At 41.7% G+C, this 16,090-nt stretch overlaps 2 protein-coding genes across 4 annotated transcripts in view; one reads left to right on the top strand and one right to left on the bottom strand.

Annotated features, from left to right (window-relative positions):
• Window positions 1–2,321: 2,321 nt before the first annotated feature.
• prmt1 (protein arginine methyltransferase 1) lies at window positions 2,322–9,828 on the bottom strand. 2 transcript variants are annotated; one of them, XM_083932024.1, is made up of 10 exons: window positions 9,771–9,828; window positions 8,084–8,179; window positions 7,812–7,967; window positions 7,581–7,644; window positions 7,329–7,471; window positions 6,380–6,467; window positions 6,129–6,244; window positions 5,868–6,018; window positions 4,099–4,220; window positions 2,322–3,974 (listed from the first exon to the last, which is right to left on the bottom strand). In XM_083932024.1, the coding sequence occupies exons 1-10, from the start codon at window positions 9,795–9,797 to the stop codon at window positions 3,891–3,893; spliced, it is 1,047 nt and encodes a 348-aa protein (XP_083788150.1). In that variant the 5' UTR covers window positions 9,798–9,828; the 3' UTR covers window positions 2,322–3,890. The 2 variants fall into 2 exon arrangements, with proteins under 2 accessions (XP_083788150.1, XP_083788151.1); XM_083932025.1 differs by having other exon boundaries at window positions 8,084–8,170; window positions 9,771–9,807.
• A 2,144-nt stretch (window positions 9,829–11,972) lies between these two features.
• The window catches only part of ap2a1 (adaptor related protein complex 2 subunit alpha 1), a 29,240-nt gene continuing 25,122 nt past the window's right edge, over window positions 11,973–16,090 (top strand). For both annotated transcript variants that reach the window (XM_083931034.1, XM_083931033.1), the window contains exon 1: window positions 11,973–12,703. In XM_083931034.1, coding sequence (XP_083787160.1) covers window positions 12,637–12,703 — 67 coding nt within the window. In that variant the 5' untranslated portion in view covers window positions 11,973–12,636. The remainder of the gene's footprint in view (window positions 12,704–16,090) is intronic.

Below are 16,090 nucleotides of genomic sequence, written 5' to 3'. Positions count from 1 at the left end.
GTGGTTGATCATGGACTGGTGGCTGGAGAGGTGTGTGTTCATCTCCTGGGCACTGCCGAGGTGCTGTTGAGCAAGGCACCGAACCCCTAACTGCTCGGGGCGCCGGTCACTGGCAGCCCCCTCGCTCTAACATCTCTCCTTAAGTGCATGTATATAGGTCCTGTTTGTGCGTGTGTGTATTTCAGGCCTGTGTGTGTGTAACATGATTAATAATAAGAGTGAAAAAATTGAATTTCCCCATTGTGGGATAAATAAAGTAATCCTTTTTCTTCTTCTTCTTCTTCTTGATTGCTTTCACACACACACACACACACACACAGCAAGCTATACACTCGGGCTGCATGTATAGGGAGCGTCTAAATGGTTTTCCAACAGCATATTGTGTAGCGAGCATTTATCTCTGCTTGGTGTGGAAAGAACAACACGACTCATTTGAAGCCCATCCAACCATAACCACCTGAGTCAGTCAGACTGAGTAACCCAGACGCTAATTCTCAGAGGGGACTAATAATAATTGAATGTGGTAAAGGTAGTCGCTGGGCAACGATGGATGAATTAATGCAAAGGTGTTTGTCCAGGAATGTTTGAATAAGTATGGAGGTAATCAAGTTTGTCAAAGGATGAAGGAATGATTAAGGGACCTTTATTTGGTCAGGGGATGAGTGAGTAGCAGTGAGTGACTGGAATTGTTTGGGCACATGGATGTTGCTGATGTTTGGCAAAGAAAGGGAGAGGCCTTCAACCCCAAGAACACAGTTCCCACAGATGAACATGGTGGTGGGAGCATCAGGCTGTGGGGCTGTTTTGCAGCCTCAGGCACAGGGAGCCTTGTTCGGGTGCATGGCATCATGAAAAATAGGAAAATGATGTTGACATTTTGAGGGATAATATGCAGAAATCTGCTCATAGTCTATCCTTAGGTCGTTGCTGGGTCTTCCAACAGTTCCTGAAGGATACCAAGACCAAAGTTCTGCAGTGGCCCGTACACAGCCCAGACCTCAACCCTATTGAGAATCTGTGGCGGGTGCTCAAAGTGACTGTCCATGCTCGGAAACTACACAATTTAGACCAACTGGAACACTTTGCAATGGGAGAAAAGGCCAGAATCCCCCAGGAGAACTACTACAGGAGGCTGTTGTCAGTTGTGACTCAAAAAAGGTACATTATTGACCATTAATGGCCAGGGGGCTAATCATTTTAGATGTGTCATTTTTGCCCTTTTTTTTTTCAACTCATTTTATCAATTAAGTATCCTAATCAAATTTGTCCACTTTTGTCTTTGTAGTGTATTTGTTTCCATGGAAAAATCCACAGTTTTGTCTAATTTCATAAGGGGGCCACTTATTTCCTGCACAAGTCAAGAAACTTTCAATGCATTACGAGGTGTAAAATTTTCTAGATGGCACATCAACAATAAGCAATAACATCTTTACGGAGAATGTGAATTTTGCAGTGGAAACATGAACAGACACTAGTTTGATGTTGATGCTCAAGTGATGTGTTCCAGAATATTTACGGCTTTCTGTATAAACACTAGTAGCATGCGTATAAGTGCCAAATCAATGTCATTTTTTTTAATTATTATTTTTGGATTTTATTAGTTCAGTACATATTAATATTTGATAAAGGTTTTCTCCTTTCAGATGAGGTTGAACAACTCTTGCCGGCAGCAAAGTAAAGTCTTGCAGGGGGTTGTCACAGTGATTGTGCAGGCTCAACCCTGTCCTCAGGACTCACTTCCAATTCGTCTTCACTGCTGCAAAAACAGGTTGGAAAGGATTTTGTTTTTTTTCCCTTTGGTTTACTTGTTCTCCCTGCAAAATTACGAGCAAAGCAAGAGACTTACACCTCTGTTTACCTCTTTAATAGATATTCTAACAATCAGGAGAAGTTGAGACTAATATTTCCTCTGGACTGGGGAGTACTACAAACTAAGAAGTGTTCAACAGCAAGTGGCTGATCTGCTGTATGCGATGACAAGTCGAGAAGCTCAGCTACCTTTAGACGGCAGAGTACTCCATCAGAGGCAATGCTGGGTGGCTGTGTGCGAAGATTTTGTGCCATGCTATTGCTTTGACTAAGTCTTCTCCAAAATTCATATCAGCAGTGAAAAAAGAAACAGCCCACAAGTCTTTAGAAAATGTAGTAATACCGACAAACCAAACAATTGACGTAACTGAGTGTAGACCAGCCCATTTCCACATGTTCTGTCAGATTGTGTTGATTATGTGAATATCACAGAATGTCTTCTTAGTCATTAAAGTATAATTCAACGAGGCAATAGAAATAAAGAGACTGAATGGCCAGACAGCTTATAGAAAGTTACAGTTACAGTTTATTAGTTTTTGTTTAAAAAGCAGCAGGCAAAAAAAATAAAATAAAAAATACAAAAGAGAAAAAAATACTAATTGTGGTGAGTCGGTTGTCTCTGCACAGTGCCAACATGGTAACTACTGTTCAGATAGACTCGAGCAGCCTCGGACACATTGTCTCAAAACAAACGTTGGCTGGAGAACACCTGACGGAGCTGTGGAGCCAGCTGGAATCGGGGCCATCGGGCCAATCTTTTCCCTCAGGTGCAGGATAGCAGCTAGTGCACTACAAATGCTGCAGCCCAGCTTTCACACCGGGCATAGGCCCAATTAACGGTTACAGGTTAGGTTTGGATGGAGGGCGGAGACGAGCACTGGCATGTTTCTGGATCACGGTGTGAGCGGTACTAGAGCTAAATTGGAGCGGGAGGTTTAGGAGACCGAGATCTACTTCCTGCTCACAAACTCAGGCTCCGGAACCAACTTGGGTGTTTTACTCATCTCAAATCTGGTCCGAAATCTGTACTACATACTGAATCAAAGCATGTTTTAGCATGTCGTGAGTTCACGCTGGAAGAGTGACAAAAACGCAGCTCAGTATTAAAAGTGCTGTTGATGACATTCTGCTCCAAAGGAGAGGGCGGAGCTGCTCAGCTCAACATCTAAAAAGGTGTGGGTGAGACAGCCCCCAAACAAATCATGGAAAACAAAAAGTATTGTCTTAGAAAACCATTTTGATGCCAGACCTTTTATTGGCAGTAGCTTTACATCCAGCGTACACTTTTTAAATGGTTAAGTATCTGGATATTTTGTTTACCACATGCTAAAACGGTATCCTTTGATGATTAGTATGTAGTACGTACTGTGTGGAATTAGTTAGTAGTTTGTGATAACTTTACAGAGCATGCTGAGCCTCAGAGTCCTAAAAACCTTCCTGGTTTGTCTTTGTCATTAAAACCTTGAGCACACCCTTGTTTTATCATTTATTTTTAAACACGGCTATTTTTGGTCTGGACAAGTCCGAAAGGTGTTTGGTGGACAGCTTTGTCGTCAGTTACATAAGGGTTCTATTAACAGGTACGCAAGTGGAAGAGGCAGGGTTTCTTGAGTAAACAGAAATCCAAAAACCACCATACAGCTTCAAACAGAGTCAAAAATAAAAAGGGAGATCGTTCGCTGGGTCACGTAACGACCAAACAGCGGGCCAAAGTGCCTGAACAGTAATAATATGCAGACATGTCGGAGAAGGGCCGTGGGTTGCCGTATATATGGATCTTGCACATGCAAAAGGACAAGAAACCCAAGAAGATGTTGGACACAAACACCACGCACATGTCAAACACGCATTTCGTCGATTGACTACGGCACAATGGATCACCACGCCAACGCACTCTGAGCCCAAGGATGTAAAGACCCCTTAAATACTGTTAACCTCTGAACAAGAAAATGACAAAAAAAGAAGACAGTTATTAAAATGTTGCTGCATGGGGAGCATCAAACTATTGTACAGACGCCGAGTCAAACAGCATAATCTGTCTTCTACGAAAGACAAACTAACACAGGGAGGGACACAGACTTCTAACGCATCCTGTACTCGGACGTCTTAGACACCTCGCACAGCTGGCCCTTGAAGTCGATGTCTACGGTGAAGTCCAGGTCTCTCTGCAAAACAGAAACGACGGGTCAGACAAGATGCACGCAGCAGAGAAGACGCAACACACAAATATACCGTTAAAAAATCAAAGCAAGTTAGAAAGGACCTCCCGAAAAGCGGAGCTTTGCTTACATTGTTCTTAACGTTTGGCTTCATGCTGATTGTGCCAAAGATCTCCTCCCCAGTCTTGACAGTCAGGTAATCATCCAGGTAGAAGACAGTTTGCTTCCAGTGGGTGTAGGGAGACTCTGGGCCTGAGAGGGGGAAATAAAGGGTGCATGAATTAAGGCTTTCATGATACCAGAGTTTTAAACTTCTCTAAAATACTTAATTAAAAAAAATAGGAAAAGAAACACCACATGACTCCACAGAAAGAAAAAAGGTCCCAGGCACACAGGATATTTTTCTTTTTCTTAAATTAACAACCTGCATAAAATGCTAATGCAGAAAAAAGTAACCCAACACAGCAGAGTGAGTGTCACGATTAAATTTAATAAATACTGAGAAATAAGTTTGTACAACCATGTGTGACCTTAATACTTGACAAGTAAAGAAGATCCTTGAACACTATGTTCAGAACATTAAGTGGAAATATTCAGCCACTGGCTTTTTGAAATCCCGACAAAGGAAAAGAAAAACATAAGACACTTCTATTGTTTTGACAATAGAGAGCTATGCCGTTTCAGCCTGTAGGGATCCAAGTTCGTTGTGGTAATGGTCGATGGTTGATCATAAACCAACACTCCCAATCCACTATTTATCTGGGTCATATGCTTATCAGACACCATGCTCATTAATAAAAGCCTTATCTGTTTGCAGTACACACACACCTATATCCAACGACATCTTTTAATCACCAAAACCTCACAATTTTCCTGACTTTAGTGAATCCAACAGAAAAAAACTAGCCTGTGTAAAATGTCTCCAATTATTTCCTCCCTTAAATGCATAATGAGGAGAGATTTCACAAACACTTGATAGAATGACCAACTTTAATTCCAGCCTTATGTGCAGGTTTGATAAATTTAACATGTTTTAGGGGCACACCGCCTCACATCTGCACCAGAGACCATGTTGATATGAAGTGCCATTTTTAAATTTCCTTGTTAATCAGTGTGCAGTACCAACATAAAGCATGGCTTCGCCTGATTCACACTCAAGCAGTGTCACGGCGGCGCAAACTACTGTAAACGCCACTAAACTACTTCACTTATGCTGCGAGACAGGTAATTTAGCATGCTGTCGAGAAGGCAGTAATTTCCCAAAAACTTGCAGTCATTGCGTTTACATGAAGTCTAAAAACCTGATTATATTCGGGTCCAGGGCATACTCCGATTTCTCAAACCCCATGTAAACACCATACCCCGGGTAAAGTCGAAGTTCTCATTCCCCAGTTAACAGACCTAAAGAACTCCTTCCGTTCCCTGATTATTCATGCATTCAACAGCGTTCTCAGATTACTATCAGGTTTCCCGTCTGCGCATGCTCCCCACTCCGCTGCGGTGGCTTCTGACTCGGAAATACAATAGAGCATTACCTTTAAACCGAGGGAGGACTTTGCAACAGCAAGTAAAATTGCTACCAAGAAAACCTGTTGCTGTCGTAATTCTGTCCAAAAGTCGGTCTTACGTGATTTTGACAACGGTAAACTGGGAAAACAGCTGTATTCCGTCCAGCTGTATGTTGGTGGAGCGCCACCCATTGTACCGGATGTAGAGTTACTCAATTTTCCTATTCAACCCCTTTTCAGGGCAGAACTTTAATAACCTGATTGTAAACGCACTGACTTATTGCTAGAGTGCCAATGGTTAAGTTACCGCGTGCTAAGGGTGGCACTTGTGCCTACGGTTGCTGAAAGATGGTGAAGACAAACGCTAGATTGTGTTAGAAAGCAGACTCACTGGTGGAGAAGCCTGTCCTCTTGTGACAGCGGGTGAACTCTATGTTGAAGTACGTCACCAAAGCGTGGATGTAGTCGTTCCTCTTCACCTGCAGGCAGAACGGCGAGGTGAAGGTCAGGTCGTCCGCCTTCACTGTGTAGATGTCCACCTCCTGAACAAAATAACACACAACACGGCGTCAGACTTTCTATTAGAGAACAGGACAGATGGCATAGTATCATTTTTGAAGCAACAATATCGAGCAGTTACTCCATCACCCACCTTGATGAGACAGGCGCTGCTGACCAGCTGCTTGGGGTCCACTACGTCAACTAGGGGTTCCTTAATGGCCACCTCCTTGATGCACGACATATCAAAGCCATACACGTTCTCCCACCCTGGTGCAGTCGCACAAAACACAGACGGGTCAGTTCACTGAAATAAATACATGTGGGCGACAGCAAGTGGTGTCCGGGCCTGTTACCAATGGGAACAGTTACCAGACCCAAACCAGTGAATGAACGATTACTCACAGTGGATTTTGTAGTCCTTGTACTGCCTGTCTTCAATGGCAGTGACATAAAGGGTTGCCCTGTCTGGGAAAATGAGTCCATCTGGTTTCTGTCAGGGGGAAATTAAAGAAAATAAATAAGACATCCAGAGTGCACAACCATTCAAAACAGCCAAAATTCAGTTACAGAGTGTATGCGGGTGCAAAAATGCAAGTCTTCCCATTAATTTTGAATGAACAGCCCGGGGAGTTTGTGTAACAGTTGTAACACTCGTGTCACTCCCACCACCGGACAACCCTGTGGCAATTCGCCCGAGCTGCCTGAGGTTAGGTAAAAGTGAAGACGTTGATATTATCCACTGGTACCAACCATGTCATGCTAGCTTGACGGTTGACAACTGATAATTGACTAATATTATATTTTGACAAACGAAGATCCGGCATGGCCATTTTCAGGATGTATGGCCTCCGATATATATTGTCTGCCCTACAGAAAGCACGTACGCATTATTTTCTGGTCAGCTAATACTCCCTGACTGCAGAGACGCGCTATATTGTGTTGACTGACTGACAAAAGTAGGTAACTGTATTGGTCAACCCCTGACGTAAATATTTTAACAATCAACATGTTACAGGGTTCCTTGTACAATTTACAGCATTACTTCTGTGAGAATCTTTCATACCGAAGAAAAATTGGCATTGTAACTGAAACATCTGTAATCTCATTGAACGTATGGATTATAGAATCGAACTGGTACATTGGGGAAGGAGTCGGAAAATCTGTGATGATACCCAGGCCTGCCATCCAACAACTGAATTGTGTCGCCATAGGGTAACAGTAACAAAGTTCAAATTAACTCAAAAACTCAAATTAATAGCCAAGACAACATCAAATTGAATAATTAAATAGACGACGTGCGTGTGTGTGTGTGTTTGGGTTGAGAAACACTGAGAAAGACAAAAATACATACCAGCCACTTGTCCCTGGCATAGATGACTGTATTGAGCATGGACTCGTAGAAGAGGCAGTAGCCCATCCACTCTGAGATGATGATGTCTACCCCGTCCACAGGCAGGGTCACCTCCTCCACCTTCCCTTTGATGATGGTCACAACTAAAGACACAAGAAGAGATTGGGTCACTACTTTCACTTGGATCCCCACATGACAGAAATACTGAAACCCCTACGCGTGTCACCACATTATTGGATTCTATTAACTCACCGTCGTCCATCTTGTTGGCCTTCACTATTTTCACAGCGTAATCTGAGATGCTGCTGCACTCGATCTATGAAGACAGAGACAATAATTTGTTTTAAAGCATTGTCTTTTATGCCATTATAAAGAAGCAGCTAGCATTGGTCAAACCCTACTAACTAGTGATGTAATACTGAAGTCTAGCCAATCTAGAAAACCGCACAGATGGATTAGTTTCTGATAAAGCCCAACACTTACCCCTATAACCTTCTTGGCCCCAGCTTTGGCAGCAAACATGCAGAGGATGCCTGTCCCGCTGCCCACATCCAGCACCACCTTGTCCTTAAACAGGTGCTTGTTGTGGAACATGGAATTGCGATAGGTCAGAGTGCGAACCTCATCCTTCAGCATCTCCTGCAGTGGCGGTAAAGAGGGTCCAATAATGGCAAAAGGGTTAAGATCTTGTGCCACAAGAGGGGTCAGCTGATCACAGTTTGACCACGTGAATATGAAAGTTTAAAAGAAATTACCTCGTGGATGCCAAAGTGGGCATATGAGTCAAAGTAGTAGTCTTTGGACGTCATATCCTCAGCTGCAGGCTTGGCTGAGCTCTCCCCCTGAGAAACCTCAACAAAAGACACACACAATTACAACCTGGGCTTTCCAAGTGCGTTGAGTTTAAATAACAAAAAGACACACAATTACAACCTGGGCTTTCCAAGTGCCTTGGGTTTAAATATTACAGCAACAGATCATTTTAGCTTAGCATACACAGGTGGAATATTGAACCAGGCAAATAAAACAGAAGCCCTGAAGTAAACGTAAAGTAACCCCATGAAATGATCTGTGATGAGCAAAGTTATTGGATTGTACCATTGCGTAGCTACTTAAAATGGCCACCAACTGAGTGATACTGAACATACAGTACTGATGTTTGTCTTACTTTTTCTTTTTTTTAAATTGTATTCTTTATTTTCTGTGCTTATTTCAAGAATTGGTTGGAAATGTAATACATACTAAATACTAAGGAAGGCAGCCTTCTGACTACATTTGCAGAGTCCTATTGGTGCAAAACATATAATATATATTAATATATCCATGCAAAAGGTATATTTTCCCCTCTTATAATCAGTCTCAAAATGTAAAGTGCCAAGAAGCTGCATCACCAATAATGAGCAGAACAAAAAGTCTGGGATTGGGTTGAAAACTGAACAGTGACCTCCAGCACACACGCATATACCGGTATTTTCCTTAAAAGCACCGTAAAGCTCGCGGTATCCCGTGAGAATAGTGTTTAGCTCAAGTATCTGACATAAGGAAGATGTTCCACGGTGCTGTGAAAGTGACCATCCTCGTTAAGAGTGAATGAGGCCCGCCTCCCCCGCAGCACAAAAGGTGGGAGCACATGGTTGATAGTAACGTTAACTCTGAACTTGGCCCTCTTCTGAGATAGCCACAGACTATCTCTATAAACCGACACGGTGTCAACGACCGGCTCGTGAAAACTCTCAAAATTAGAGCTAATCTCCAGACCTTAGTGCCAGGTCGAGCCAGTTGGTAGAGTCAATTAACCGGTAACCGGCGTCGCCTAACGGTAGGAGCTATGCTACTAATTAGACCAACAAAGACTCATCACCTCCAGCCGGCACAGCTGATGTTGATTCCGCTGATAAACCAAGACACAGAGGGAAAATAGTTTCGCACAAGTGTAGACTCTGCTTAACTACAGTAAGTCTAAAATGTGACGGAGTAAAGTAAAGAGGGGTGAGTGAGGCGGCATCCGTACCTGAAGACAAGGGAGCTAACTCGGATGCTAACACGTTAGTTCCCATGCGGTCTCAAAGGCCGGCTGACTGTCGCACTAAGTAAAAACAGCGTTTCTGCGAACAGACAGTCGCTTAAACCTCCAACGTTAGCTACCAACTAAATGTTCGGTCACATCTAGAGAAGTTTAAATGTATCAATTAAACCTTAGCTCTGGTTGATATGTGACCCTGAATGAATGAGCGGCAGCTGCATCACACCAGCGGGCTAACGCGAGCTAGCTTCAGTTAAAATGGATGCATCACGAGCTGGCGCCAATTAAATTACAAACCCACCAAATGTTAAGACAGTGACGCATGTACAACGTCCTCTATAGGAAACCTAAAATGTGCGTTTTGGGTGAACAAAGTTAAATGAAGGACTTTTTTTGTATTTCCTATTGTAACAGCTTACCTCCATCCTCTCTGTTGGCGCAGCCATTTCGCTCCTCAGCTGCTGCTTCTCTGAGGATGTCACGGCACTGACCACGATGTTGCGTCCTTCTTCTTCTACGCGTCTTTTAATGGACTGCAGGAGTGACTTTTATGTGTATGCCGCCCCCTACTGTACCGGAGTGGATAACACAGGATCCACGTTACATTGTAATACAAGATCACATACAAATACAAAAAAAGAAATGGTATATTATCAAGCAATCATGTGTTTGCAAATGTATTACCCCACTTGTTTAAAATGGCTTTTGTCTCGTGTTTGTAATTTTTAAGTATTTTTATTTTTTATTTCTAGTGGTATTTATTTTTTGCTTGCTCCTCTTACTGTTTGGATTTAACAATTTAATCACATTGTGTGACTTTGTCTGTAAAAGGTACTCTACCATATAAACTTGCTATTAGCCCTCTCTGAGTTTCCTCCCTTTGTTCCCAAGCTATCCCTCCCAAATCCCATCGTGGGCAGGCCTCTCTCACCCTTTATTTCAAACTCTTTCCCTTTGGTCATTATATTTGACACAGTCCATTATTATGGGTTCAGAATTTTTAGCTAAATTGCAGTGTGCACATACTAAATGACTTTTCCCAATTGAAATAGTGTCTTATTTAACGCAATGTGATCAAAGCCAGTAGCTCTTGAGATTGAGTAGACTTGATTTGAGCCAGCTCAAGTCTCCGTACAAACCAAGTATGGAGTGTGGACTGGCAGCTGGAGAAGTTGCAGGCTGAGTTCCAGTACCCAAACCATCTTGTTATTTAGTATGCCTGAAAAGGATATGTCCAAACACATAACAAATGCAGTATGCCATACATACCTGGATTTCCTATTATATCAGGTCACCTTTTGCAGCATACTCTTCTGGTTATTCTGACCTACAATCCTCTGTGCAGCATAAGACAGGTCACATTGACTGAGCCGCCGAGAGAGTACAAACAGACAGGTGATGATAGTTCATTCAGATTTTAAGCAATGCACCGCAACCAACAGCCTTCATAAGCCAGATGTCAAGGCGCTATGTTACAAAGGAGTACTATGCATACTGCGTGGAACACGTGTTTTCTAAGGGCAGCTGCAGCATGTACTAAAAGTAAAAACAAAAAGGATGTGATTTGTAATGCAGCACAAGTTTCCCTCTTGGGTAATGCTGATGTGCCCTTGAGCAAGACACTGAACCCTCTGCTAAAGGGATGCTGTACCCTAAATTGCTTGTTTGTCCTGCAGAGGGGATCTGTGAAAGATATATTTCAACTGCCAATACCGTGTGTGGATTGTAGTTTACTTTATTATAGGTTCTGCCTTTACTGTCGTCATCCCACTTTTTAAGCCAACAAGCTGATATTTTCCTCATATTTAGTGATCTTTTAGCTACCCTGTCTTCATATTCATTACCCTTTCATCCTATATGTGTGGGTAGGATTAGGGTTAGTTAATATCTGCAAGTAATAATAATACTACTACTAATAATAATAATATATGATAATATATAATAATATATATTATCAGAATCAGAAATACTTTAATAATCACAACACAAACTCCATCTATACAAACAACAAATATTATACAGACAACATATATTAGAAAAATAGAATATAAATACAATTAATTACAATACAGAATATATACAAGCTGAATTGTATATAAACACGATCAAAAGTATAATAATGTGCAAAAGAAAAGATCGTCCATGGTTTATACAATAATTTATACATATATAATCGTATGAATGATGCCTTATATATTTGTTTGTTGCATATACAAACAAGCATATCTGCTTGTTTGTAACAACAAACAAGCAGATCGCATCGCGTGTTCTCCTTGATAAGGTCAAACTATATAGGTCACACAAACATACACCTGCATCGTTGGTAATGACGTTGCGTGTCAACAGGAAATGACAAAGAGATGTGGTTAAACGCCGAAACGGGTGTACCTTCACCCGCTGTCTTTACACAAGAAGGCCCGCGCCTTTCCAAATACAGCTCTTATTGTGTGAGCGGGCGGCTCTGGCCCCAGTTTATTATGATTTAGGCAGCTGATATCGTGACAGTGCCGCCGCACGCTGGACCAATCAGCGCGAGGCTGCACTCAGACGAAGGAAAGGAGCGTACGCGTGCACGGGTGCGTCGCGCGGTCACGCGGGTGGATCTGCTGTCACGAGCCATATCCGAGCCGCGGAGTGGAGGCTGGACCGCTGAACGGACGTCAGTTATACAGAGACATTTTATTCACCAATTTAGTGCGTGATAGAGAGAGCCGGGCTATAATTTCATCTCGCTGGTTGGCAGTTTAAACCGTCTGCTGAGTTATTCCGGTCAGCCGGTGATGTATTCCAGGATTTGAATGATATCGCTAGCCAGCTAGCTAGCTGTTGAGCTAGCTCTACGGTGCTTCACTCGAAGTAACTTAACGTTATATTCTCGGAGGTTCTTTCCACTAACACATCTCACTACATTCAACCGAGTGACATCCAAGTGCCGGGTGTTTTTAACCTTTAATCTAATCCTACATTGGGTGTTATGCGTGTCGCTTCTAATCCTCGCTCGATAAGGATTGAATGAAATAACGTTAGCCAGCGGAAACGAGCCAGTTAACAGGGATCACGTTCATTTATCCGCCGACACACAGCTAATCTAGCCAATGCTATCGGGGCTACACACAGGGAGCTCGGTAGGTTACAGTCAATCATAACGGTGTAAGTTAGCTAACGACTGCTACTACTACACGTCCAGTTGGCCATCTTTCACCGCAGTCCGGTGTGAAAAGCTGACCGACGTCAGTTCATTTTGACGGATAACGTGAAGGCCGGAGCGAGGACAAACCTGCAAACATGCCGGCTGTGTCGAAAGGAGATGGAATGCGCGGATTGGCCGTTTTTATTTCGGACATACGAAATTGTAAGTGACATTTTCTTCTTATATTAATGACATCAGTTAACTTTAACCGTGCTGCAGGTTGAGCCCTTTTATGTGCTGTAGTGAAATGACGGGGGGCAAAGCTAAGAGCCTGTAGGTGCCTTTTTTCATTTATTTATTTATTTTCTACCAGTCGCTAACTACTCAATAATGTAATAATTATGACTGAAATGTTGCCAGTAACATGATCGTTTCGCACCACTTGCTGCAAACCAAGGGTATGTACGCTTGGATGCAGAGAACGAGGCCTTTTGTTTTTGAGTGTTAGCTGTCGCTTTAGTCAAACTGACACCACAGACATCTGTAAGATATTAGACATCCAGATGTCCGAACTCATCTGGGAACAGGGGTTCATTCCACCATGAAAAGCGGTATTTGTGTATATGTCGTTATTTTAGGCTGAGAGCATGACAGTCCACATATTAATAACTTTTACAGTGAGGATGAAACTGCTCAGTTTGTATCAGTTAATACAGACAGGGTAACCTCAACCTGAACCTCTCCAGACTGAAGCCCCTGTCATAACACCAACAAGCACCATGAAATAAATCATTGCTTATCAATAAGTCAAAACAAAAAAAAATACAACAGAGATTACAACTATTGAAAATTAGTTGATATCTTCACTAACAGTGATCCTCTACGTTGTAAGATGTGAATACGATTCTACATCATGGGTCATTTTATTGTGTGATACTGGTATCGCACAAATTGTTATATTAAAGCCGGTAGTCAAATAAAGATTGTCAGTGTGCAAATAAAACACACATACAAACAAATAAAGGCAGTTTGTGAGATGCAGACAGGAATGTGTTTTACAGTTGGTCAGATACTGCCTAAAATGATGGTATCAGCAGGCATGCAAGTCTACACCGGTCCAGTTCCGTGTAATTTAGTCCCTCCAAATTTTTTTTATTCTAAAGTAGTTTACTTATGTTCTTTCCCTGTTATGGCTGACTGTCCAACTAGATAAGGGCATTCATTCTCTGTATGTAGAACCTGAGCCAGGCCGTACATAAGGACAGCAATTCTATCACATATATATTAGTGGAGATCAAAATTAGAAAACATATTATTGATACTTGATTCATTCTGAAATACTGATATTGTTTATTGTCCAGAATTTGATAAAATATCTGCTGTGGCTATACCACTGCTCTACTAGCATGTTCTTTTTTAAATAACCAAGGCACTTCAACAAAAACCTTTACTTTGTGAAAAACACAAGTATTTATAATTTGTTCTCTTTATATATTTGAATGGACTGGTATTGGATTGATACTCGATGGCAGCAGACATGCAAGTTCAGGTATCTGAATTGGTATTGGGCAGGACAAAATGGTATTGGATCATCTCTAGTTTGTACGGCTAAGCCATTGAATTACATGACCAATCAAAGTACTCTGACTTACAATATTGCCTTATATGGCAAAATCTCTATATCGTCTTATCGGCCAAGCCTATACAAAACAGTGAGGAGACATCCAAGAATCTTTAAGCAAGTGTTAGACTTAGTTTAGCAAACCCATTTATTTTTGACAACCTGAAATCAAATTGAAAAAGGAACACTACACATGCTTTTTTTTAATCACATTTTTTAACTCTGTAAAGGTTTAACTTTAGCCGTCTGCCGTAATATCTCCAACAATGACAGCAGCTTTTGTACAACAGTGCATCCAATAGTTATTTAACACTGCGTTAGATAATTATCTAAGCTAATGTTGTTGACTCAAATGGTTTTTTAAGTAGTTATTATGGAAGTACAAAACGGTACTTTCTCCCCCCATCCTTGTTGGTTTTTGCTATCACAGTATTTCAAACAATTGTGTTTGATGTGAGTTTAGTGTCCTTATGTAAACAAGGTGTGGTTGTTTCTTTATTCCCTTTTCAAGGTAGTTTGAAAGTAGCTATTACTGGAGATTTGGACCCTGAGAAATGTCAGTGTCTGTTTATAAGCTAGTCAAATGTTTTTCTTTTTAAAACAAATGATTAGCCCTGATGTTCTCTGAGGTGTATATCAAACAATAGTCAGTTATAGAATTCCCTGGAAGTTGATTTGAATATGTACCATTTTGACTGGTGAAACTTACTTAAAACTGTTGTTGGTTCATGTGGAAAAACATGAACCGGGCTGGATGGCATTTTCATTAGCATTCATGCTAATTGTCATTTTTTGTCGCTATAAAAGAAACTCATAGCACAGGCTCTTGTAACATTCTAATTTGTACATTTCTGTCTTTATTTCTGTATTTCAGTTCACTGAACTAGGTGAAATACCTCCATACAGCTGAGTCGTAGCATCTCACAGTGGGATACTTCTTCCCAGTGGGCTGGCATGTATTCATTATTGTTCTAGTGGGCCAAGAAGTCCTCTTCATTAAATGTTTAGCTTTTCACAGTTTTGTCAAGCTGGGTGGATCAGAAATTGAAAATACCCGAAGTGCTGAGCTATGTTCTTTAAATTAGCTGCGAAGGTTTTTCAGATGTGCGACAGTGTAGTTGTTGAGCAGTTACTTACTGATTGTATCAGCCATGGAATATAAATCTGTGTAGCAACCACCTTGAGCTATGTGCTGTTTCAAATCTCTCTCCACGAGTTGTCTTGGGTTTTGTTTGTCTTGGCCCATGTGGATTCAAAGGTTGGTTTTACTGGACTAACTTCACCTGGAAACCAGAGGAATCTGCCAAATTCATGTTTCATTTGTTCTGGCAGATACGCATGGTCCCTCTCCCATTCAAACAGATTTCCAGACAATCTGGCCCTGGGCCGACCAATCACAATTTTTATTTTTAATGTGGAATGGGTTTAAGATGATGACTGACACCGCTACCGTCCAGTCTGTTCAATACAGTTTTTCTCAGATTGAACCCTTTCACTAGGCAGCGCTGATCAAATATGACTCCATATTCTGTTACTGTATTGCCCATTTCTTGCATAAAATGTTTCAGAAATGCATTTTAGTGTACTGTTTTGCTGCAATTTGAGAAAGTTTGTGACCTGGCCGCCAGTGTTTTCCACTGAGCTAGCACCACCGCGGCTTCCTTGCTGTGATTGGTTGTAGGTCCTGCCAATTGCGTCCAGAGGGATTTTGCTCTGCACCACTGATAACGACCCTTGGAGATCTGAGATGAACTTAGAGGACCCAGCCATTACGCATCTGTGATTGGTCTGCGGATGCCAGGCTGGGACTAACTAGTATCATCAGTCTGAAAAATATTTGACAAACAATTAAAGTAAGAAAAGATCTTGCTTAAGATCAGCAGCTAATGATAATAATACTAATCCACCAGGCCAGCTTCAAAGGCATATTTCCTATGAAACCTTCATGTGTGAAGCAGCTGAACAGGGTTTTTTTTGTCTGAATAGAC

This window comes from Echiichthys vipera (genome assembly GCF_963691815.1).
Source record: "Echiichthys vipera genome assembly, chromosome: 17".
Taxonomy (NCBI): domain Eukaryota; kingdom Metazoa; phylum Chordata; class Actinopteri; order Perciformes; family Trachinidae; genus Echiichthys; species Echiichthys vipera.
The sequence above is the reverse complement of the archived record's forward strand: the minus strand, read 5'-3'. Positions and strand labels throughout refer to the sequence as shown.

What these genes read in the sequence shown, in the direction of transcription:
- prmt1 (XM_083932024.1), bottom strand. Translation starts at nt 9,797, where the DNA reads ATGGCTGCGCCAACAGAGAGGATGGAG. An exon ending in CGCCAACAGAGAGGATGGAG is followed by an intron (nt 8,180 to 9,770) that starts GTAAGCTGTTAC and finishes TCTTTTGTTGAG; the next exon opens with GTTTCTCAGGGGGAGAGCTC. An exon ending in GCAGCGCCTGTCTCATCAAG is followed by an intron (nt 6,019 to 6,128) that starts GTGGGTGATGGA and finishes TATTTTGTTCAG; the next exon opens with GAGGTGGACATCTACACAGT.